Source organism: Canis lupus, chromosome 19 (assembly GCF_003254725.2).
Source record: "Canis lupus dingo isolate Sandy chromosome 19, ASM325472v2, whole genome shotgun sequence".
Lineage (NCBI taxonomy): Eukaryota > Metazoa > Chordata > Mammalia > Carnivora > Canidae > Canis > Canis lupus.
This window is the reverse complement of record NC_064261.1, coordinates 51,371,864-51,397,442: the sequence shown is the minus strand read 5'-3', so window position 1 is coordinate 51,397,442 and position 25,579 is coordinate 51,371,864. Positions and strand designations below refer to the sequence as shown.

At 38.8% G+C, this 25,579-nt stretch overlaps 2 protein-coding genes across 2 annotated transcripts in view; one reads left to right on the top strand and one right to left on the bottom strand.

The window, feature by feature from the left end:
- Positions 1 to 8,835: 8,835 nt before the first annotated feature.
- EPC2 (enhancer of polycomb homolog 2) overlaps positions 8,836 to 25,579 on the bottom strand; it is a 117,562-nt gene continuing 100,818 nt past the window's right edge. The window contains 7 exon segments of the mRNA XM_025431786.3: positions 8,836 to 10,099; positions 11,485 to 11,818; positions 12,713 to 12,872; positions 14,290 to 14,396; positions 14,399 to 14,425; positions 23,611 to 23,954; positions 24,064 to 24,209. Of these exon segments, the coding sequence (XP_025287571.2) occupies positions 10,027 to 10,099; positions 11,485 to 11,818; positions 12,713 to 12,872; positions 14,290 to 14,396; positions 14,399 to 14,425; positions 23,611 to 23,954; positions 24,064 to 24,209 (1,191 nt within the window). The 3' untranslated portion in view covers positions 8,836 to 10,026.
- Positions 19,233 to 19,693, top strand: LOC118351483 (peptidyl-prolyl cis-trans isomerase NIMA-interacting 4-like). Its single transcript, XM_049097183.1, has one exon. It carries the CDS (start codon positions 19,270 to 19,272, stop codon positions 19,663 to 19,665), a length of 396 nt encoding a protein of 131 aa, XP_048953140.1. The 5' UTR covers positions 19,233 to 19,269; the 3' UTR covers positions 19,666 to 19,693.

Sequence of the window (25,579 nt, the reverse complement as noted above, 5' to 3'; positions counted from 1 at the left end):
CGAGGGAAACAAGAATGTTTTCAATGAATGGGGCAGAGACAACTGGATATCCCATTCAAAAAAGTAAAGTTTGTCCGTGAACGCACAGCTTATCTAAAAATCAACTCAAAACAGATCAATGAAAACAAAAACAAAAAAAACACAAAATGGATCAATGATCTAAGTATAAGAGCTCAAAACCAAAAAATCTTACAAAGACACAGAAGTAAACCTTCATGACCTTGTATTTAGCAGTGAATTTATAGAAAATACTAAAAGCACAGCAAAAGAAAAAGTAGATAAACTGGACTTAGAATTAAAAGCTTTGTGCATCAAAGAACATTACCAAGAAAATGAAAAGAAAAGCCATTAATATTGGACAAAATCTTTGCATACAAGGGTTATTATCCAACATACACTGACTCAAAATTCAACACAAAAAGGTGAACAATCCAATGTAAAAATGAGTAAAAGACTTGAATAGACATTTCTCCAGAGAAGATACACAAATGGTCAACAAGTACACACAAAGATGTCTGGTTTCATTAGTCATTAGGGAAATGCTAAATCGAAAGAATGAGATATCACTTCACAAAGACTAGGGTGGCTATAATTTTTAAAAGAAAAGGAAAAGAGGGGCACCTGGGTGGCTCAGCCAGTTAAGCGTCTGCCTTGGGCTCAAGTCATGATCCCAGGGTGGACTTCCTCTTTGGTGGGAAGAATCTGCCTCTCTCCCTCCCTCGCTCTCTCTCCCTCCCTCTCTCTCTGCCCCTCCCCACCACCACCACTTGTGTGCACTCTCTCTCTCTCTCAGAAAAAACTACCAAAATGTTTTTTAAAAATAAAATAAAATACGAATTCCAAAGCATGCCCTTTTCAAGGGTCCCTAACCTATACAATGTGTATGAATAACCATTTGAATGTTCATTAGTAACACGTCCATTAACACTTTCAAACAGAGAACTCCTAACTGAGCTGAAAACCACTGAAACAAGCATTTGTTGGACCAGGGTCATGAACGTTCAAAAGTACATAGGAATTGGCAAACTTGTAGGGTCAGTCCCAGGTTGGGTACCACCTAGCTACGGACAGGCTTCTTCACCTGTCTGGGGCCTAGTTTCTTCATGTGTAAGAGAGCTGGGCAAGATCATCAGTAGGGCTTTTTGGGTTATAGACAATCCATGCGGTATATTCCCCAAGACCAGATAAAGCAAGGCGAAGCCCTTGGGACAAGGGTTGTTCATCATTCACGAACGCGGAAGCAAATTTCACCTGTGGTATTGGAAGTTGGGGAGAACAGCACTTTCTGGAGTAGCCAGGACAGAATGGTTTACAGGTGAAAAATGAAGCCCAAGGCAAGCCACGTCTGGAGGAGAACTGGCGTCAAAGATCAACAGTTGGGTACAAGTATTAATTTGCATTTTTTTGGCAAACATCTGACGTGGCTTTGGTGTGAGCAAAGCATCCTCCCTCCAAAATAGCTTAAGTGGAAAGCTTTAATAATTCATTACATTCCTGGTAAGTGTGTTGAAATCTGAGTTTTTGATAAAAATATACCCAGAAAGCATAAGGAAACATTGATTAGTCACAAAACCAGATATGAGTCTTACAGTAATCATTGATGAAGAAATATTTCTAGCCCACAAACAATGACAGAACCAGCAGCTATCTAGTCTGCTCCCAGATTTTCTTATACTTGAGCATGACTGCTAATTCAGTATAAATATAAGTAGAAAAATAGCTTTCGGGAATCTTAAATCAAAGCCTATTTTCTGCCTCCATCCACCTACAACCATCTGCTAGACTACGAATTAAAGAAGATGACAGCAACCCTCTGAAGATGCTTCACAAAGAAAACCAGTTTCAGAAGCTATAGGTCAGTCATTTTATGCATAATTACACTATTTTAGACTTCCAAGTCTATTTGGCTAATAAGTCCAAGAGAAATGAAACCATATTTAGTGATGACCATGTTCTGGTTTAAAATGACCATAAAAAGAATAAAAAACAAGATGGAAATCTCTTGATTTTATGTGATAGCACTAATTGTTATTCATTCACTTATTTGTTCAGCAAATATTTCAACAAATACCATGTACCAGGCTCTGTGCCAAGTGCAGGAAATAAAACAGAGAGCGAGTCGCTGTCATCATGAGTCTCATGAGGCAGACGAAGGGTCTAGTAAGCAAATAATATCAGTAAAAAATATTTCTTTCATATCATTCATAGATAAGGAGCTGGGCCAGAGAACAGCAGGGGTTGGCGGGAGAGTATCTCTGAGGAGGGGACCCTCCCAGCCTAAAAGACGAGAAGGAGCTAATAGGCAGAGAGGAGTCTTCTAAATGGGGCGGGGGGTGGGGGGTATGGGGGGGTTTGTACAAAGGCAATGGGGCAGGAGATCACTTGGTCAAGTGAGGATTGGGTCTACCAATGTGGTGCGGTGAGGGGGTAATGGGATGGGTTTGGAGAAGACAGAACAAGGCCCGGAAGATCTTGGTAGGTAAGTGGACAAGATAGTGGCAATCTCCCCAAGGAAAAAAATGGATGGACTCCGTGTGCATTGAGGAGCTCACGTCAAACCACTGGTGGACGGATCTGAACAGGGGTGGGGTGAGGAAAGGGAGGAGTCGGAATCAGTGGGTGCACGGAGGTGCCGTAGCTGAGATGGTGGAGACCGGGGTGTGTGCAGGTGCAGGGGGGGGGGGGTCCTGGCGGTCAAGGCTGCTGCGCACGGCTGCTCGGGCATGGCCGTGAGATTCAAGTGGGGCGTCAACAAGGTCTTGGATGCATAAGAGTGGAATTCAGAGCAGAGTTCTGCTAAAGATTTAAGTTTTGGAGGCCCCGGGATAAAAACAGTATTCAAATCCGGGGCCGAAAGGAGTGCAGAGAAGCCCAGGGGTCCTGGGAGAGAGGCTGTCGGTGTCGCGCAAGCCAGTCTCCACTGCTTCTTGACGGCAGGGCCCGTGTTCGTGTAGGTGAGCGCCCGGGTAGGAGTGGGAAAGGGGCTGCGACAGCCACGGTCCGGGCGCGGGGTCTCGAGCCCACTTGGAGGGCGGCTACGAGGTCCGGGGAGCAGTCCTCCCGGCACAGCCGTGTCCTCGGGGCGCGTGGACGGAACTCGGGCTGCTTGAAATGGGCGGGTGTCAGGGAGGTTTACAGACCGCTGGCGAGAATTCCTTTTCCCTCCTGTGGAGCATTTAACCACAATTTAAATTCGTAAACTCTAAGAATTGATTTTTTTTTATTGTTAAGGATTTTAGTTATTTATTCATGAGACACAGAGAGAGAGAGAGAGAGAGAGAGAGGCAGAGACACAGGAGAGGGAGAAGCAGGCCCCATGCGGGGAGCCCGACGTGGGACTCGATCCCGGGACCCCGGGGTCACGCCCTGGGCTGAAGGCAGATGCTCAACCGCTGAGCCCCCCGGGCTGCCCAAAGAATTAAGTTTGTAAAGCATACAATCTCACCATCTGCTGAGGTCACGAACGAAAAACTGGTCCCTTAACCAATCACACAAGCAGATGAAGGAACCGAAACCACCACCACCAGAATCCCGACCCACTTTTGGGGATCTCGGCCCCACCAGCCTGGGAGAGCCACACTTGTGTACCCTGAGCTCTCCGAGGGGCCGCGGTGGCCAGACGTGCGGGACAGGACTCGAACTCAGGCCTCCTGGCCACGTCATCCCTGGACCTACCTTCAGCCCCGGCAAGCTGTCGCCACTCGACTTCCTTCCGAGCCCAGCACTCCCGGCTACCCGCCGGCCCCCGGCTCTGCATGGTCCTTCCCGGCGGCTCCCCGGTCACTTCCGTCCCTCCCAGCCCCGCAGACGCTGAGGTTCACTTTCCTGCTTCTCCTGCTCCTCCCCTGGCTGATGGCGTCCACTCCGGCTCCCCCAGGGCTCCCCGGGTTGAGGCGGCCCCAGCCTTGCGGCCAGCCTGGACCAGGCTCCTGCGTAGCGCCCGGGCGTGGGACAGGATTCACGGGCTAGCCAACCGCTCCACCAGCGTACCTTAAATGTTTGTCTATTAAAAAAATGTGTTCCTTTGAAATGAATCCAAAGCACCGAGATGGGAGGAGGGGGTGCAGGGTCAGGGGGTCGGAACTAACCCAAGGACAGAGGCACAGACGTGCAACGGCGTCTCCCACCTGCTTCTCACCTCCTGGTATCCACGTCTGTGTAATTCCGTCCCCAAGTGGGAGCAAGACTCGGGACTTGGTCCTAACGGCTAGAACAAATGGAAGGATTTTACAGACGTGACCAAGGTCCCCAGTCAGCCACGTTACAGCACATCAGGCGCGTGGCCTGAGCCGACCGGTGAGCCTGCCGAGGGCCCAGGCTTCTCCGACACCGACTTGGCGGGGCAGGAACCGCCTCCCCGGCTACCTCTGAATCGAGTCACTGTGAATCCCACAGCCTGGAGCTAAGCCGTCTCCAACCGGGGGGGGGCTTAGAAGTGGGCCCTTCCCTTCCTGAGCTTGCAGGTGGGAACAGAGCGGCCTCGGCCTCAGCCCGGTGCTGGACCCCCGACCCGCGTGGATCAGATGCGCCGTCACAACCCGTCCCTCAGCACTAGACGACGCGGACGCACGCCTGCACCTCGGTTACCCCTAACTGGGGCTCACGTGGCCGCTGGCCAGAAGCTTCTGCTGGCCCTGAGGGCACCCGACAGAGCCGTGTGTCCGCGACCTCCAGGGGCCCCGGCCGGGAGCCGAGAACAGTGTTCTCTCCGCACCAACGGGTAAAGGCTTTCAACAGGGGCAAAAGGAAAACGCGGCTGCTGTCGGATACGCTGCTGATCAGATCGACGCTTTGTATGTCGAAGGTGGAGTAGTGTTGGGATGGGAGCCAACCTCTTGTTCCAGCAAGAAAGGGAGCTCTAGAACCTTCCCGAGGGCAAGGTTCACTCGAGGGAGGGCCGGTGCTCCCAGACACTTAGTCATCTTGAACTTGCAGGATTATTCTCATCATTAGCCGGTGACGTAGGGGTTTGGTCCGAATATATGATGACATTACAAGGGAGCTTTTGGGAGAATAACAGGAGGTCTCAAGTACACAAGTACTTAAGTACACACTGAACTCTCAGTGGGACAAAGAAAACCTATTTAGATAGCCCAGGCCTACAGGTAGGTCACTGCTGGAGAAATACGTAGCTTGGTGCTACCACCTTCCTCTTGGTGCTAAACTTTCAAGCTCTGCAGTAAACCACAGCTAAAAAGCCTAAAGTCCATGTTTGAAATAAGCAGTTCCCATCCGGGTAATAGGCAAAAGCATGGCAGTGAAGTATGTAAGGTCTGATTTGTTACGGATTCCTCTGAAGGGTGTTGGTAACTTAATGGATAGTGACAACAGGGAAGGGGATTATTCTGGGAAGGGAACCACCTGGGGAAATGGGAGATTTGGTTCCCGTGGTGGTATCAGAGCTGGTGGAGATGTTACAAATTACCCAGTTCTATCCATTTGCCCTATGATCCAAGTTGAGATAGCAAGAAATCAAAATCATGTGCCAGTTAAATGGTAGAGAAGGGATTAAAACCACACTCCCCAAATTCCGGTTCCCTACTGTACTGCATTTCATCTTGCTTCCTCATGGACACCTCTAGTCAGCTTTGAGGACATTCATGACTTCCAAAAAAAAAAAAAAAAAAAAAAGCAGGGCAGCCTGGGTGGCTCAGCGGTTTAGTGCTGCCTTCAGCCCAGGGCATGACCCTGGAGTCCCGGGATCGAGTCCCACGTCGGGCTCCCTGCATGGAGCCTGCTTCTCCCTCTGCCTGTGTCTCTGCCTCTCTCTCTCTCTGTGTCTCTCATGAATAAATAAATAAAATCTTAAAAAAAAAAAAAAAAAAGAAAAAGAAACTCAACCTTAAAAAAAAAAGCAGCAGCTCTGGGCTAACTGTAGGCTCTGCTTTAGCTCCCACATCATTTAGTTCCTTGGTGAGAAACCACTGGCACGTGGGCCACCCTTAATCCTTCACCAAGTTTGCCAGTGGCCTCCTTCCTAGTTTTAGGAACTTGCTCGTTCTACAGATAGGGAAACCAAGGTCCAGGAGGGGCCAAAGCTCAGCCAAGTCCTGGCCCCACTCCAGTTGCCAAGGCCCTGTGTGGACTGCAAGCTGTGAGCACTGACTGGCTAGGTCCGGCTGACAGAGGAGGAGGATCGGATCGGATTGGGCTTGCTTGGCAGACGGCTGGAAGCCAAAGTTGGATCTAATGCAGTCTTGGAAGCAAAAACTAAAACATTAATTGCCTGGTGGGGCAAGAGTGGAGGAAGTTGTTTTCTAAGTAAGTTTGAGACTCCGCTTACTAAGATGCTGCCAACAAGTGGACTGAGAAGTCTACTAAGTACTTCTTTGAAGAGCACTTTTTCCCCTTTAAAGATGGCAGGCAGAGACACCTGGGGGGCTGAGTCAGTGGAGCGTCTGCTTTTCTGCCTTTGGCTCGGGTCGTGGTCCCAGGGTCCTGGAATCGAGCCCCCGACTGGGGAGGGCGGTTCCTGCTCAGTGGGGAGTCTGCTTCTCCCTCTCCTGCTCCCCCTGCTTGGGCTCCCTTCATAAATAAATAAATAAATAAATAAATAAATAAATCTTTAACAAAAACAAAACAGATGGGAGGCAGTGGTTAGAAGTGTGGTGGTGACTACCTAAGTTTAATTCCTGGCTCAGTAACTTGCTGGCTTAGGGCAAATAATTTAATTTCTCCAAGCTTCACTTTCCTGATCGGTAAAATGGGAATAATACCGGTACTTACATAACTGTTAGGATAAAATGAAAAAGTCACTAAGAGAAAACTACATGCTCCATGATATTAGACGTGTATATTCCAATTAATAATGAAAAAACCCTCATCTTACAGGATATAATAGTGAAATACTTGAAATACACTTAACCTTTTGAAATTTAATAGTTTGCCAAGTTAGCTAAGGAATGACATTTCTGTCAACAGCGTATTACTGATCAAAAAAATTCTGCACAAAATATAGCATTATATTTGAATATGGCAGTATATCCTAGGGAGAAGTTTCTATAATGTTTTTTTTTTTAAAGATTTTATTTATTTATTCATAGACACAGAGAGAGGGGGGCAGAGACACAGGCAGAGGGAGAAGCAGGCTCCATGCAGGGAGCCCAACGTGGGACTCGATCCCGTGTCTACAGGATCACACCCCAGGCTGCAGGCGGTGCTAAACCGCTGCACCACCAGGGCTGCCCAGTTTCTATAATGTTAAGTCTTCCTTTACTGCTCTCCTTCCCACAAAAAACCTTCCTAATAAACACTATGCACAGGTGCAAATACTGTATTCCCTATTTTTTTCCCCTATTTTTAAAAAAGACAGAAAGTGTATAAAAAAATAAAATAAATAAAAGACAGAAAGTGTGTTTGTGGGGGGATAGAAGTGTGTGATGTGCCCTCCAGACATTTTTATTTTTCCTTTGGTCTTTTGCAAAAGAAAGAAGTGCAAAACATCCTCAAATATGCTTAGAGCCACATTAATCAGTGGTCGCGATGATCCTGAATTACTAGGAAGGGAAGGGTGCTCTCTTTAGGAAGGCAGGAAAATACAGGTTGTATCAGTATTTCTATCTATATCAAATAACAAGACACCCCAGGACATGAGAGTTATTTTGTTTAAAAACAAAAAACAAAACCAACCAGCCGGCTTCCTATTCATCCCACCAAAAACAGAAGAACCCACATTCTCCAAAGGACTCTGGAGGGTTACTGAACTACAAGTACCAACATCAGTTTCTTCAGAACACCGAGATACGGTGGTAGTGCCCCGTGGAGGGCCAGTGTGAAGACAAACGGCTCTTTAATAAGGTGAAAGTAAGTATCTTAAACTTAAAAGTTTTCGAAAAGCACTGGAAAAATGTGTGTGCAAATAACTGAAATGCCATCTGTGAAACAGTTACAACCACCAAAATAAGAAAGGCTTATTTTTCTATTTTACTTCAAAAGGAACAAATAAATTGGTCACCAGTCTTTGAGAAGTTCTGGATTTGCCACATCTCCAGAAACTGTACAAATGGATAGTTGTTCTGTTTTACTTCAGTTATTTATAACATGTATATCACATAAGGCAAATTCACTTCATGCTTTACTAGTAAAATGGAAAAAAAAGCTTTCTCCAAAATTGGCACTAAAGTTGTTAAGTTCTTAATAGCAAGGAGATACATCCAACTATAAGCAGAATGAACACAGTCATAATACAAATCAAATCAAAATTATTTCCTTTATATCATCAGCAATGAGTAACTCCAGAGGTAGTATGGCAGAAACGAGCATGGATCCTATCAGGTCACAACCAATGAAGAAATTAAATTTATTTTTTTCTGTGGTTTTGACCATAAATTGCTTTACACATTTAGGACCTGAATAAAAACCACTCTCAGCAGAAATCTTGGCCCATTAATTCAACTGACATATCAATTTACAACTTTCAGGACTGCAGATATAAAAAATGTAAAGTATAAAATTATGTAAGTTTGAAATGGTTTTAATCATATTCATTAAAAATATTTACATTTCCCAGGACTTACTTGACAAAACCCCCTTGCAATATAATTCTACTCTAAACTTTTATTTATAAAATGAGGCTCATTTATGAGATTTCAATGAATGTTATACTGCAAATTACTTACATTCCGTAAAATATTTTAAGAACTTTTCATATCAAAGGTAGTTTATATTGGATTATCTGAAACCCAATAGTGCCCACAGATGAGCTTCTTATAATTCTTTTCATTAATGCTTGGAAAGCACTGTGAAAATGAAAAGTGCTGTTAAGTGCTATCATCTCCCTTACATTTTCACTTACACTGTGTGCACATTGTGAAATAAACACATATGCAGCATGTCCATGTTTTGATATGTATTTTTATTTCCCTGCAGTTTTCACTTATCAAGAACAAGTAACAGGGAAAGTTGTCTGAACTAGTGCATAAACAAACATTCTGAAACACCACTACACGTATCTAATTTACAAGAACCGTATAAAAAAAGTCACTAAAACACTACACTATGAAGGTGTCCAACGCTTACAGTCAGACTTTTTCCAACCCGTTACTTGCCTTGTAGCCACAGGAAAACTCTCCAAAATTGAAAAGACAATCTTGCCACAACCCTCCCCCCTCCCAACACCTGGGATGGCTCGATATGTAGACTTCCAATAATTATTGCAATGATATGATGCAATACATACCTGGTAAAATATCCTTTATGTGGTGTGTTACAGTTTTAAAGCCAGTTAAAATATGCAGTCTTCAGATAAAATGTAATCCTTGAAAAATTTTCTTATCTGCACAGTTTAAATGTGCTAGATGCATAATTTTTCCTAGTCCGTTTTTTCCTGTGTAATTATTTTTTATAAACTGGTATTATAAATAGAAATATACATTCAAAATATATGGAAAAGTGAGTTACTACATTAAATTTGCATGTATCGATCCATCCCTTTCCCCTGCACAGTAATAGAAAATACTATTTTGCCTTGAACTTCATATTTGACAGTGAAATGCCACTAGTATTTACCAAAAAGTCCATCTAGTCAAATTGTGAAACAAAATGAACCAAGTGAAAACTTTACAGTTCCTTTAGAAAAAAATTACAAGAATTTCATTTCCTAGCTATGAATCTTTAACTTTTTAGACACAAAGTTGGATTTATTTTTACAAGATACAAAATGTAAACATGGCAAAATAAATAGTTAAAACAAGTGATGCAGGATCCCATTTCATGCTCATGATCCCATTAAAGAATTATTTTTTAAAATCCATTCAGTTGCAAATTCAAGTGCAAAAGCATGATGATGAATATCTACTATTCAAGTAACAGAAATAATATTGATGATACAAATAAACTATTTTACAAGGTAGTGATTTTCCCAATTTTACAAAATATACATCATATATCGATTTAACATCCGATATACTGTAGTCCATTTAGGTCCATTGTTACGCTCTGTGATCCACAGAGTGTCGCCTTTTGCATTCAGCTGGAATATGAATGACTGTACACCATCAGCACAGGTCAAAAGCCACATGTTTTAGGTTATGTCACTTCCATAGCTACTGTTGTCTCTGCTATTCCATTTAAGCCCAATCTTTCTGGTTCATGGTTCTCTCTAAAATGAAGCAAGGAGTAAAATCAACATTAATACTCTCTAGAATATTATCAGTATTTACAGACATGTTTTTATGTAACTACAGCTAAATACGTACTTCACAAGAACATTTCCCATTTTTATAATTTCTATACAGGAATGAGGACAAATTTTCTTCAGCTAAGAAATCCTAAAAATTCCTAATTCCTTGATTATAACTGTTTACTTAGGAAAGACAGTAATTTAACATAATATTTCAGTAGAAGCCGAAGACAAACTTCTCATGAAATATGTAACACAGAACCCATCCAAGTTTTTTTACAATAGATGAAATATGTAATACTCAAAAAGAATAATCATTAAAAGTACAGTATTAGTTACTTTCCACTGCAGTTTAACTTTATTTTATTTTTTTTTTAATTTTTTATTTATTTATGATAGTCACACAGAGAGAGAGAGAGAGAGGCAGAGACACAGGCAGAGGGAGAAGCAGGCTCCGTGCACTGGGAGCCCGACGTGGGACTCGATCCCGGGTCTCCAGGATCGCGCCCGGGCCATAGGCAGGCGCTAAACCGCTGGGCCACCCAGGGATCCCGCAGTTTAACTTTATAGGCTTAAGGTCATGTAGTTATTAGTTCATGCACTTCAATTGTTTTCTGATTCACTGTTCTCATGAATTAGTATCACAGAAAGAAATATAAAAACATATCCTGAAATACCACAGATTTAGCTAAACCCAGAATATTCTTAATTTTAATATATACATAGAATAATTTACTTTCCCTTTGTGTACAATGTTGAAGAGAATGCAAATTTTGATTTGAAAATTGAGGCTCTGGGACGCCTGGGTGACTCAGTGGTTGAGTGTCTGCTTTTGGCTCAGGGTGTGATCCTGGGATCCGGGATCAAGTCCCTCATCAGGCTCCCCGCATGGAGCCTGCTTCTCCCTCTATGTCTCTGCCTCTCTCTCTCTCTCTCTCTCTCATGAATAAATAAATAAAATCTTTTAAAAATAAAGAAAATTAAGGCTCTGACAAGGGAATTAATAACAACTCCTCTAGCCTTCCCAACTATCTATGCTACAAAAAAGTAACATAGGACTGAAGCTTCTAAAATATGATGTATTTTTGGAGGTCTGATGGTTCCCAATTTGATGTTTCCCCCTTGTTTTTTTAGTACTTCTGGCTGGCATATAAACAGCGCACTAGTGACACTTCAAACAAAATAATCTTAGTCACACAGCTCCACACTAAGCAGATCTCAGTATCTGTTAAAAAGCAAGAAAATCAACAGATATCTTATTGCTTGGGCAGTAAAAAAAAAAAAAAAAAAAGCGCCTTTTTCCTCCCACAAGATAGCCAGCAGGGAGGGGTGGAATGCTACTGGAAACACACACATGCACCCACCTTGCTATGCTGCTGATGGCACTGCTGGGAGTAACCTTTGGCACTCTGTCCATACTGGCAGCAACTGTGGCAAGTTTTAAGGCTGTTGGCGATGGTGCTGAAGTCCGTGTATTGATATGCACATTGACTGGAGAAACAACACTGACGTTATTGAGGTGCACTGCATTTGTCAGGCAGGAATTGTTCATGGGAAGTGTTTGAGGACTGCTTGTGCACAATGCTGGGATTAAGTGGTTTGTAGTGGTGTGGCCAACTGTCCTTACAAGTTGTACAGCGGAAATCCCTGGGCTGGATGATAAAGCCATATTGGTGGAGTATAACGTTTTAGAGGTTCCTGAAAGAGAAAATCATTCAATTCATATCACGAGACATTAAGTAAACTCTCAAAAAATCAAGAGTTTAATAAAAATAAGTGCAAACACTAGTATTCTAACTAAATCCCAAGTTAATTTCCACACAATGGCCTCTCCAAAGAGAGCTCCTGATCACATCCCTAACCCAGTACAACCCAAGGACAGATCTTTCTAGTGGCCTGCATAAAAATAAAAAGGCTTTACAAAGTATTCTGCTGCATCCCGATTTGGAAAGTAGGAAATAGGACACAGGAGGTTGAAAGCACGTGGAAATGATGGTTGGATTCTACCAGAATTCACACAGGCAAGAAGAAATCACTAAGGGGGGCAATCAGGATCATGGGCTTCACTAAAAGCAAGTGGAAAAGCCAAAGGTGTGAGTAGTAGTTGAAAGCTGATAGGAACAGCAGGTCTTTGAGGACTCGGGGTAGTAAGAAGCAGGTAAGGTTGCAGAGGAATACTGGATTTCAAGAGGAATCAGGAAGGCAGCCCATTGAATATGTGCTAGTGGGACAATAAATCTGATTTTAAACTTATTGAGAGAGGAGCCTGGATTATCCTTTTTTGGTTGGTGATTAGATAAACATGTTTCCTAAGATGTGAGGCAACTCACAGTAGTACGTGGATAAAGCTAGGCAAGGTGGAAGAGCTACAGAGGAAGGTTATCTAGAGGGTGCACGAGGAAACCGGGAGTAGGTTTTACGTGAATTTTAGAAAAACATTCAGCCATTCCACCACACTTCCCCACGGAATTCTGAAGAATCCTGACTTCTTGTACAGTGTTTTCTCCTTGCATTTAAATAACAAAAGTCCTATCTCAAATCGGTGAGTTCCAGCTTTGAGCTATTAAGCACCACACGAAACCACAAGCTTACCTGAAGGCTGGACAACACCGTTTATGTTGTTGTGGCCAGTGTTCTGTTCCTTGGCTACCTCACCGCGACTTGGAACAGGTGCACTGACCACTGCGGATGCAGCAAAGTGGGCGCTGGCTGAGTCAAGTGTTTTAGACATACAGTCAGAGGTGCTTGAGCCCTAGAAGATGAACGAAATTAAACTCTTGATTTTTCTGATGTGATTTCATGAACATGAATATTAAGAAATGGGCAAACCAAAAGGCAGTTGCCTTTTTCGTCTTGAAGAGTTACAGGTGTTTAAGAGATCTAGGACTCCACAGACTATTTCTGGCATATGAAGCAAGGAAAGGACTAAAAATGGGAAACAACTATTTCAGAGAAAGATCTAGGGAATTAAAAACCTCAAATGTATAATAGTCTACTAATTTTCCTAGTATGTGTTAATGAATGCCTTTAAGAATACTTGACAATCTAGATACCATGGACAAATGAAATCAAAAGGACTAACTGACCATCACTTTTGTCACAATTAAAAAATATGTCTGGCCTACCTCGCAGTTGGCTACTCAAGAGATTCAGAAAAAGCAAACAAAGGCAAGTTTAATGGCCATTCCTCTTGATTCCGTAGGAAGCTGATCAGCTATTCCTAACAGCCAATAGCTCTAGAATGTGGGCCATTCCCAAATCTACCTGGACGCTAGAAGAGTGCTGAGAGGTCCTGGTGTCAGATTTTCATGTTTTGGGATTCAGGATTTCCAAGGTCAGGGTATTTAGTGATCCCCTGAGAAAGAACTAAAACTACTACCATCAGCAGATGCTGGCCTGAGAGCTCATAGAATACAAAGAAGACTGAACGCGTCTCAGTTATTCCTTCAGCATTACTTTTGGAATTATGAAGCAACAAACCTAAGACCTAAACACTAGATGTCTTTCTTTCAGATGGCTCAAATTTGAAACCTACTTTTCAATTACAGTTTAATTTTTAGTGGCTTAAACAACAGAAACTTATTCTCATACAGTTTGGGAGGCCACAAGTTCAAAATAAGTCTTACAGTGCTCATATCAAGGTGTTTGCAGTGCTACCTTCTTCTGGCAATTACACTTTTATATTTTTATTCTTTGTGTATTCATTTAATCATGCCAGTGGAAAACTTCACCTGGTGGCCATTGTTTTCTTCAGGGGAATGTGATTCAGAGAAGAAAAGGGCTATGTTGTTCAGATTCACTATACAATTCAAGAGAATTACCTCTTGGCCCATGGGGCATATCCAAATGGCACTTAAACATAGTTTAGGAAAGGGTTAGGAAAGTTATATTCTTGGGGGAAAAAAAGTTTTGAGGACTGTATAAGTGGGGATGATAGTCCTAAGAGTATGTAATTTCTTCCACAAATTTCTAATAACCCTTTAAAACAATGTAGTCTCTTTCCTACATTACAAATACCATATTTGACTCTAGTACTCCCTTCGTTAAATATAAACTAGTTTTTGAAGGTTATCCTCCATGACTTGACTAAAATTGAATGAAAACGATGTACTTATGAAGGGGGGGGGGGGGGGGGAAGAAACATAACCACAACTAAAAGACAAGTTTACCTGTGCTTTTGGATGTGTCTGTTGCGAGGAATGCTGAGATTGCTGTTTCTGCTGAAGCTGAGCAAGTTGCTGCCTCTGCATTTGAACTAACTGCTGTTGATGTGTCTGAACTGCTCTTCTGTGATACCCCCTGTTACTGGTAAAGGACATTCATTTCAGAAATAAGTATGTGTTTTAAAATACTTATAACAACACAAAGTATGATACAGTATCACACGATTGCCTAATTAAGATGAAAAGCAATCGCAAATCGACATCAGCAAAGAACCCAACAAAAAGCAAAAGTGGTTTATGCTAATATCCATAATCTTCTAATGTCACATGCTAAAAAAGTTTCTATATGTAGTGTTTACTGTATAACGTAGTTCTAACAAAAGGATTCTAATCATTTATTCAGATTTAATGTCTTTGAGATCACTTTTAATTCACTATATTGTGGTAACAATAAAATAATTTTGATTTATTAACTGAAATAATAATAATGACTAAGTGATAGCTTTAGTAACAAAGCAGGACCATCCAGAAGACTAAATGATTCTTACTGCTGGTTTCCATTCAGGACATTTTCTCTGATTACAAATCAGAGTAGAGAACAAAGATGTTCATCTAGTTTAACCATTAACTATAGTTTCAAGCCAATAGATTGATACTAAAATAAGTCTTATCTATACAAATATGGGCTAGAAACCAGAGAATCGTTCAGAAAATTAAAGGTAGAATGTATCCTCCAATGTAAGCAATTATGCTGTGATCAACTGTGTTAAAAGTTAGTAGATTTCAAGTAAAAGTAAGACATCTAAAACTTCTGTTTACAAGTTAGCTAAGAAAAAGTTATAATAGAAAACATTTTTCTTTACTTTCATTCACTAGTTTTCAAGTACATTATTGATAAACTGAGCTTGAGGACAAAAGCTATTTCCATAGAAGTTAGTACATTATCAAAATCAAGAAATATTAAGTCACATCAGAATACATCTATTACTAGAATAATTTTGCTCTACTTTTCTTCATTGCTTTCTTTGCTCTCCCCAACTATTCTTTCAATCACCAAATATTTACTATCTACCATGATGCAGAGTGCTACATTTAAGAGTTAAGTGAATACAGGGCAAAATAAACTAAGAGGGCCCCTGCTATAAAATTCTATGGTGTAGTTGGAAAGGAAAGATACGTAAAAGAAATACCAACTAATATGAGTCAACTTTTAAGTGTAATTGAGCAATCAAATCAACAGAACCTAAAGGGGTTTAGCTATAAGACTATAGACTACACCCTAAACCTAGGTTACTTAACTACCCCCACCCCCAAGTTTTCCATTTAGTATAATTAAAATGAGAAGTTAAAAAAAAATGATAGTAAATTAGATATATAATAAGTTTTGAATACAGTCTATTTTCTATGAAAAGGGAGTTAGGCCCCAGAGATGGACAAAGCATTTGATACGCCTTCATTTCTGTTCTGCAACATTAAAATTTGTATTGGACTATGGGAAAAAAAAAAAAAAAAAACCAAAACAGTTCCTAGATAGCAATTTTAATTTTTAGAAGATTAAAAGACCTGGTGTTATGATAACGCTCACTCTAAAATTTTAATATTACCTGTATTTTTGAAGTACACATTAGTTATCTTACTGAATTACCAACAAAATCAAATGTTTTTCTTTGTTTGCACATATTAAATTCATTGCAAGTGTTCTATTTTTAAATGAAAAAAATATTTTTAATTCTAAATTTACAATCTTCAAAATCAAATGAAAATGTGAAGTATTCATGAATTTCCAGCTGTTTGAAAACCTTGGGAAAGAGATGAAAAATAGTTTATTAGATAAAAAGCAGGAAGGAAAACTCTTAAGTTAAACCCAAATAAATCTGTTTAAGTCTTAGGTGTATAAAGAGTGTGCCAATTCAGATGAAATAGACTTGGAATCTGGTGTTAGCATGGTGTACTCCCTCAAATCCAAGATTATGTTTGTCTAGAGCTAAGTTTTTGTTGTAGTGAAGAGGTGGCAGGTTATGGTGATTGAGGAATAAACTAAATTAATTATAATTTTAATGGCTATTTCAAAATTGAGAGAGAAATGAGAACAGTGAGAATCATCTCTAAAATATTTTAATTCAGAAAATCATGAAATCGAATTCAGAGTAAGTATGTATCTAAATTAGTAGAAAGAACAAAAAGCATTTTTTAATTTAAAAAAATGGTTGGTAGTCCATGACAAAGTATTGCCTACTACAGGTGTTCTAATTGCTTTTTATGAACGATGACCATTTACATATATATTAAAAAGGAATGCTGATAAAATTGCCTGTCTTGGGGAGGGGGGGTGGTATGTCTACTTACTGCCTTGTCTTGTTGAGACCATAATTTGCTCAGAAACCCCATCCTTTCCCCATAGAAAACTCATTAAAATTTCAACCAAGACTCAATTCAAATTATTCAAATTAATGGGGTTTCCTAAATTTTTTAACCTAGGCTGACTTTGATACCAAAAATTTCATCCCTGATCCCATTACCGGTTGAGAATCACTGGTAATATAAACTCAGCTTAATTCTATAATATGCTTTGAAAAATGACATTTTTTTCCTCTTCCCCTCATCTCAAGCTTAGCATGTTATATTCTTTCTTGACACCTAGTTTTCTTTGCTATAATGTTTTGTGCTTGAAAAACAAGCTGATGTTCCTCATTCAGTATTTTCTAGAGCACTGTTCAGTATTACTTCAATTCTTTAGACAAAAAGAGCAATTAGTAATTATGACACAGAATTTGAACACATAAAATATCCTTTCTAACTGACCTGTTTCATTTTGTTAGGGTGAATGGAAAGTGCTAAGAAACGTGTGATCTTAATGGCACAGACACAGTACTGAATTATCATTTTTAGGGCTGACTTAATGGTAGATGGAAGTAGGTAACTTGGTAGGTAATTTGACTGAAAGCACCTTCTCTACTGATTATTCTTCCTTTCATAATCACTCAAATAGTTTCACAAGAAATTTATTTTGCACACTGACTTGCAGTCATCAAAGGGGTAAACATTAAAACACTGCAGGAAAAGGTTGCAGTTATACTGTGAGGAAATCTGTTTCGAAATGAGATAGAGAATAGGAGGGTCCGTAGTGGCAAAAAGGGGAGTTGGGAATGTACAAATCTGTTTATCTGCTTCTCTTGCCAAGACAAGCTCTACTAGTTGCTCAAAGGTTGCTAGCTTAAAACTAAAATTTATGCTGGTCGTAAGTCTACCCTACCATGCCCCTCCAAGTGCTGTCACTTTAAAAGTAACCACAAATCTGATTGTTTTGTAAAGGTACCAATATTTCACTAATCTAGATAGATGGAAAGTGTCCTTTCACCTGAGTAAGAAGTTTTCCAAATCTCTGTGGTTAATACATACTAATAGGAATACATATTATAGAATTTTCCTCTTTATATGTGCAAATATATCATTCTATACACTAGTGATGTACTTGCATTTCTAGGTATCTTGTGTATATAACCAACAGTTGTTTTTTCACTAAAGCCTCTAACCTCTCTGGCTATTTTTTTGATCTGGCTCAGTATCCATCTTATTTTTTTTTTAAAGATTTTATTTATTTATGAGAAACAGAGAGAGAGAGAGAGAGAGAGAGAGGCAGAGACCCAGGCAGAGGGAGAAGCAGGCTCCACGTGGGGAGCCCGATGTGGGACTTGATCCTGAGTCTCCAGGATCACGTCCTGGGCCAAAGGCAGATGCTCAACCACTGAGCCACCCAGACATCCCTCAGTATCCATCTTAGATATCAGTTGCCTTATTTGCCAAATGAATCCATGTATTTTTTGTTAGAATACCTGTCACCATCCTTGAAATGTTGATTCTGTTTTCAAAAGTCCTACGCTTTCCTCATTTCATCTTTCACCTTTCAGGTATGTGGTTCCTGTGTGGTAATCTGCTAGGCTAACCCCTTATCAGCTTTCCCTACCATATTCTGACAGTGGTCCATCAAAAATATACTCAAGGTGTCACCACTATATTTTATACTGGTTTAATGATTCTAAAAGCCCTAGATCACTGCTTCTTAAACTCAGGCCCACAGACGTAGTATTCATGAGTATGTGGGAAATCTTTTACAAGTATTTGCTAACTTTTGTTGATAGAACTTAAAAAAAATCTAATAGAAACACATTCTGGATCCTCTTGATGACCATCTCACAATAGGGTATGAACATATGATTTTGTGTGTGCCTTTTAAAAATTATCTTTTAATGCAGTGTTTCTCTAAGTGGGCTAATGCAATGTATTCTTGGGAAGCTATGAATTTTTTTAAACACTAGTCTAGACCAAGTTTTCAAAGTTTACTGAAGAACAACTAATACGGTGGTAAAGATTATCTAAGAGTCAAAATGCATATATTATTATCCAGCATTTCTTCATCTACAGGGTAGGTCTTTGTTATAAAAGTCTTAACATATGCTCTATGAAGCAATACTGACTATACACATTTTTGGTTTGTTTTAAAAGATAGATCTGGGGCTGTTGGGAGTAGGGAAGACAACTTATTTTAAACCTTGTAGGTCTTAGTGAGGAGTCAGGTGAAAGTTCATATGAACCTTTGGAGCTACTATGAGGACAAATCTTTCAATCCTTCAAAGGTGACATTATTCGTCCAGGACTATACACACCCTATGATGTAACTCTCACAGTTAAAGGCAAACTAACGAATAGGCTACAAAACTGTGGGGGCACAAAGGGTGAAGATGGGAGGTGAGGTCAGGTGTGAAGGGTGAGGAGATGAAGAATGAGGAACAAATGTATGAAAATGAAGACTCATATAAGGGGTGCCTGGCTGGCTCAGTTGGTAGAGTGTGTGACTCTTGATCTTGAGGTTATAGGTTTGAGCCCCATGTTGGGCTGAGAGGCTACTTAAAAAAAAAAAACAAAATCTTTAAAAGACCCATTTAGCGGTGAAGGAAGCCATTGAGGGTTTGGTCGCAGTTTTCGGAGATGCCGCCCAAGGGAAAGAGCGGTTCCAGGAAACGGGGGAAAGGGGGAGCCGCCTCCAGGAGTGACAGTTCTGACAAGAAGGCCCAGGGTCCCAAAGGTGGTGGTAATACAATAAAGGTTAGACACATTCTGTGCGAAAAACATGGGAAAATCATGGAAGCCATGGAAAAGTTAAAGTCTGGAATGAGATTCAATGAAGTGGCCACACAGTATAGTGAAGATAAAGCCAGGCAAGGGGGCGACTTGGGTTGGATGACCAGAGGTTCTATGGTGGGACCATTTCAAGCAGCAGCATTTGCCTTGCCTGTAAGTGGGCCGGATAAGCCTGTGTTTACCGACCCTCCAATTAGGACAGAATTTGGGTATCGTATTATTATGGTTGAAGGGAGAAAATAAAATGGTATGAAAGACGGGAAAAAAAAAAGACCCATTTAAATTTGTGATACTCAACCTAAAGAGTTGTAACTGGAATTTCAGTATTAGTCCTTCAGCAAACTAAAAATTTTTAACTCCTGAAATCTGAATTTATATCTCATACTTCTGGAAGCAATCGTAACTCAAAAATAAATCCTTGTATCTTAGCTAGTTGTGAAAATATAATTTCACCTATTCAAAAACTTTCATATTTGCAAATATTTTATGGCAATTTAGGAAAGAACAGGAAAAAACCCGAAAAAATTAAAAAATCAGGAATTTCTCTGGAAAATTGCTCAAAATGTTGATATTCTTACAAATTGGTATGTTAAAATATTTGCAGCTGGTCAAAAATGCTGCTGGTATCTATCTATTCAATATTCAAAGACAAATGAGGGGAAAAATGTTAATTGCAACCACAGTCAAAACCAAGGTTAAATAAAAGTAAATTAATCCAGCTCCTCAAGTCTGAACAAGCAAAGCTACATTCATTCATCCATCCATCTTTAAAGTAATTTACACCCAACACAAGACTTGAACTCACGATCTGGAGACCAAGAGTCACATGCTCTACCAACTGAGCCTGCCAGGTGCCCCAAGCAAAGCTAGTTTTAGATATACATTTTCTTAAATTTTGGATTTAAGAACAGTATCTCAAAAGAATAAATAATACTGCAGTTTCAAATGACTAAAAACTTTATCATCTATTTATTTAAAAAATGTAATACTTGCTTGCCATGTGCTGGAAGCTCCTTAAAGGATTATTCTTATAAAACTGCAATATTAAACACTTAACATAGTGCTTTGCATATAATAATTCTAAGTAATTATGTGTGAAATTAGTTTTCCTTGGTTATTCACTTGCTATTTTTCAGCACAATCTATCTTTTCTTTCTCTGTCCTGGTTCTATTCTTTGAGAAGAGTTTTTCAGCTAAGAAAACAGATCTTCATTTTACATAATACTTAATAAGACATGTGTCTTTGCTTTAAAATGAAGTCTTTGGTTTTAGTTCTTCTACTACCTAGGACATACATTCTAATTTGTTTTAAGTCCTTTAGTATGACATCAAAAAGAACAATTAGGATCTATTTAGGACACAGGGATTATGACTTGAAAAATATTAACTGGGTTATTAACATAAAAGAAAATTCTTTGCCACTAGCACTCAAGTTCAAGAACTAAAAAAGTTGTGATTAAACATTATTGTCAAGAGTATCACAGTTCTATTTCTGATTAAACTATTTGTTGTGATATTCCAGCTGTGAAACAGAAAATTCAGTACTAATAATTTGTCTAGCTCAGTGACACACCCTGTAAGGTAAAAATAGGGTCCTGTGTCAGTCTCGTTACTCTTAAAGACAAACATGCTCTCATGACCAAGTCCACTAAGAATAAGGCAACAGTATTTCAGTATTGCCTTCATATTGCAGTATGAAGGCATAAAGACTGAAAGAAATAAAAAAAGATTCTTTTGTCTGTGTCCACCAAATATAAAACTACAACTTTCTAAAAACTCTTACATTCTCAAAAAAAAAAAAAAAAAAAAAAACTCTTACATTCTCTTTAAGTCGATGAAGGAATTGTTATCAGTATTTACTGTACTGTAATGGAATCCAGCTAAATTTTCTAACCAGAACTGAGAGGACTATGTAACGAATAGAACTGGTACAAATGGGTACTTCAAATGTTTACAAAAATGCTGTTAAAAGACTTGTTCCATTATGCATTTATATACCTGTGCCTAATATTTTGAAACAAATATATTAGGAAAAAAAAACACCTTGTGGCCTCAATGATTAAAGGGTCACAGCTGAGAAGGAAAACTTCAAATATAATCCTTTACTCTAGGCAATAGAATATATATTTGAAAATTTCTATTTAAGACACTGATTCTAATGTAGCTAAGTTGTTGCTTAAGTCTTGAAATCTGTCAAGGAAAGAAGGAAATGGTACTATGTTGAGAATACCAAAAAATTAAGACAGGAAATATACAGACCAAAAAGACTATTATTTTAATGATAGGAGAAAGGCAGAAATTAATATATTTGTTATTTAAGTTATTTGAAAAGTGCATCCATGCCGAAGATACTTTAAATGCTTATTTTATGCTAATATATCATGATAGTGTCATAAAATTCTAGAGCTAATATTATGGGATTATTGAAATTATAGTAAGCCATATTCTGGATCAATACAAATAGAATAAAGATGATACAGTAACATACAAAATCTATACATATTTTCTGGAAAAGAGTTTTTAGTCAAATCCTTCTGGAGTTTATTGGGAATGTACAATAGAAAGCTGCAAATATCTGGCCATGTTCAAGGTGAGATGAAACACAAAATCACTTTTTTGGTATGGCATTCATTGTTAGAGAAGAAACTCAAATCTACTATCAAATCTAATTATTAGTGCCTATATTGAGATATTTTTAAATTCCCCTTTTGGCAAAAATTATTTTGAGTAATTTTTGATACAGGAATTCCAGTTCCGTTTATTTGAACACTGTCATGGAGTTGCCTTAAAAAAAAAAAACAAAAAACAAAAAACTAATATTTATCAACTTCCTACTACCTTTAGGTTTCTAGGAAGACTGCCACCACAAATCATATTAGGAATTTATCCATTTCAGCTTCAAAAGCTCATTAAAACTTCACAGACTCATGAACTTTATATAATGAGATACCATTTTCTTTACCTAAGTTTATTTGGGAGAAAATTAACCAATTAATTTGGAGGAATGACATTATCAACTTCTAATTATTCAAACAAATCTAATTTTCTAATATAATCTTTAAATGGATAAGTGGCCAGATCAAGTTTAAAAATAAGCAGTCCAATAACAGAAAGACTGAATATGACTGAGACTAAATTTCAAACTAAAATGATTTGCAACCACTTTAAAGAGGTTTTACATAATTTCACATAGTAAAATGCACCATCCAGGTTAAAGTAACTTCGAAATACATACGTTTTATATAAAGAAAGGATATCAACAGTGTAAGAGAAGTCACATCTAGTTTGGTCTCTGGATACCATGTACTGATGTATCTATTATAAGGATATTAAAAATTGTACCTACTTGTATACATGTGATAAAGACAAGACTATCCGCAGATGAAAACAAATCAAAATTACATTTTAGATTGTCTAGATACTATACATTTACAATGTACATGTCATAAAAAATTAATTTGAGCACAGTGTTTCTTAAAATGCTCTCCAATCTCAATCAGAGGTAAGCTACCAGACAAAATTACAACTAATCATAGGGAGCTTCTTAAAAAAAAATAATTTTTCAGAGAGAGAGCTTTAAATGGTACTTTGAGGAACAATACCTACATTTGAGCAAAGTTCATATACACAAAAAAAGGAAACTTTCTTTACCAAGTGCACATTATGGCTATGAAGATCTGCCAGCAGCTTATAACCATTCTGCCCACAGAGAACTGCCTATGTTTTCCACCAACACACTCACAAAACCAGGCACACACATTCAAAACAGAAGTCAGGAGTGCCTGGGTGGCTCAGTTGGTTAAGTGTCTGCCTTTGGCTCAGGTCAGGATCTCAGGGTCCTGGGATCACCCCACATCTGGCTCCTCGCTCAACAGGGAGTCCGCTTTTCCCTCTCCTCCCCGGCTCGTGCGCTCTCTCTCTCTCTTTCAAATAAATCAATAAACTCTTAAAAAAAAAAAAAAGGGTTTTATAGGTAGTAGGACACTGGTTAAAATATGAACCCTAACAACAGGATTTAGTTTCTTAGGCTGGAAAAAAACTCTAGTAGGTTAAGATAAAAATAATTCCTTTCTTCAGTGGGATTATGAACATAAACCTTAAAATTTACCCTGAGCACTTATGTAGTGAATAATGAAAATTAAGGAAAAACAGAAGAGCAGGATATACTTTTAAAAAGTGACAGCTTACCTGATATGCCATTCTTGCTGGTGTTCAATAAAGCTACAGATGCTGCAGAAACTCTTTTATTGTTCACAGTCTGCCCTGATTTTCTTGAGGTACATTCTTCACTATCACTGTCCTGTAAATTTAGTAGCCTTGGCTGGAAACACTGTAGTCGACATGATCTGATATTGCTTAATATTTCAGAGAGGGACAGTCTATTTTCACAATGTTTATTGGAAGCATTGGTCCGAGTGAAATTAGAAGAAAAGTCTATAGTTTGGGAAGAGCTTGAAAAACCATTCAGCATTTCAGGGTCTATCTGTTTTAGGACTGGGTCATGTTCTGTGGATATCCGGTCCATTATAACCCTGAAAAGCAATATAAAACCAAATATTATCTGGAAGAACTTAATAACATTTTCTCTACATCCTCCCTGCTAGCTTGTAAACAAAAAGCAGGCCAAAAGAAATAGTTTACCTTCCACCTCTGCCAATTCGCCTCCTTGCAAATCCTATACATCTTCTTGGGACTGTGAGCGTTGTAAGGCAATGCCTATATCTCAACTTATCCAAATCTGCCAATTCTGAATTTTCAAATGAGTGGTTAGCTTGGTCCAAACGAGGCTGCAAAGAAAGAAAAAAAAAATTAAAAATCAGGGAGTAAATCTGAAATGAAGAAAAGTTAAATCATGATAAAAATAAAGTACAGCATTAGAAGAACAGTTGAAATTTAGATGTAAAACTGTAAAATTGGAGTTTAAATGACATTAACTAAATAAAATTTTATAAAACCGAATCAAAAGTTCACTTACCAAAATAACTCAAACTGAATTTAGTATTTTAGGGTATAACATATTTTCGAAGAAATCTATCTTTAAAGAATATTATGACTTTTAACATTTACGTAGAAAAGCAAAGACACTATAGTTAGTAATGTATAGGCTTCTTATTGAGATAAATCAGAAGGAAGTTTTGTTTTGTTGTTGTTTTGTTGTTGTTGTTTTTTAGCCAAAAATTGTACTTTATAGCATTTATGGATTAAGCTAACACTTCCTTTATTTTTCTGGGTCTTAACATTACTCTGCCTTTTCATAGTAATTTTCTTTTTCTTATTAGCATAACTCATAAATAACTTCCTACCTCTTCTACACTAAACAGACACACACACACATACCCTGAAATGATGGAAGTGTAGATGTTTACCATAATGCAACAAGAAAAATGGTCTCTGCAAGTCATATCTGAAAGCTATCCTCGTGACGCTACAGTTAGTTATACCTTTATGAAAACCCGAGCATTTGGGAGTGAGTCTCTCCTGATATAATGCTGCACCAAAACTTGACTTAATAGCACAAAGTAATTTCTAAGTATGTCAAAAAGCTTGAATATAATTATTATATAAGATATTGCCATGAAGAAAGTTTAAAAATGATTCTTTTATGTTTGATCCTTACTTGGTATATGCACAAGATGGACTTGCCTAAAATAAATTTTAATAAGCAGCAACTATCAAAATTTTGGGGCACCTGGGTGATTCAGTCATTTAAGCAGCCAATTCTTGATTTTGGCTCAGGTCATAATCTCAGGGTCCTGAGATCAAGCCCCATGCTCAACAAGGAGGGTGCTTCAGGATTCTCTCTCTATGCCCCTCCCCTCTGCTCATGTGTGTTCTCTCTCTCTCTCAAATTCTCAAATAAATAAATCTGAAAAAAATTTTCAATTAGAGATTCTGGGCTTATTTAACTCTAGCAGTGACAGTAATTTTCCTAACTGCTAAATTAAGCTATAGTTAAGGCTCAAAATAAAACTAAATTTCTAAAATTTAGAATTTGAAATTATCAATTTCCAAGTAAAAGGATTCTGGTATTTTTTAAATATCTTCTGAAAGGACTCAGTACTTTTCAGCATCTTTCACTGGTATATATAGGGGATAGTAAATAAAAAATGCTGATGGACTTCTCATTTGTAAATCAAGACTAAGTTACCTTGACAAG

Bases quoted from the DNA above. Each gene is read 5' to 3' on its own strand.
- LOC118351483 (XM_049097183.1), top strand. From the start codon at position 19,270: ATGCCGCCCAAGGGAAAGAGCGGTTCCAGGAAACGGGGGAAAGGGGGA.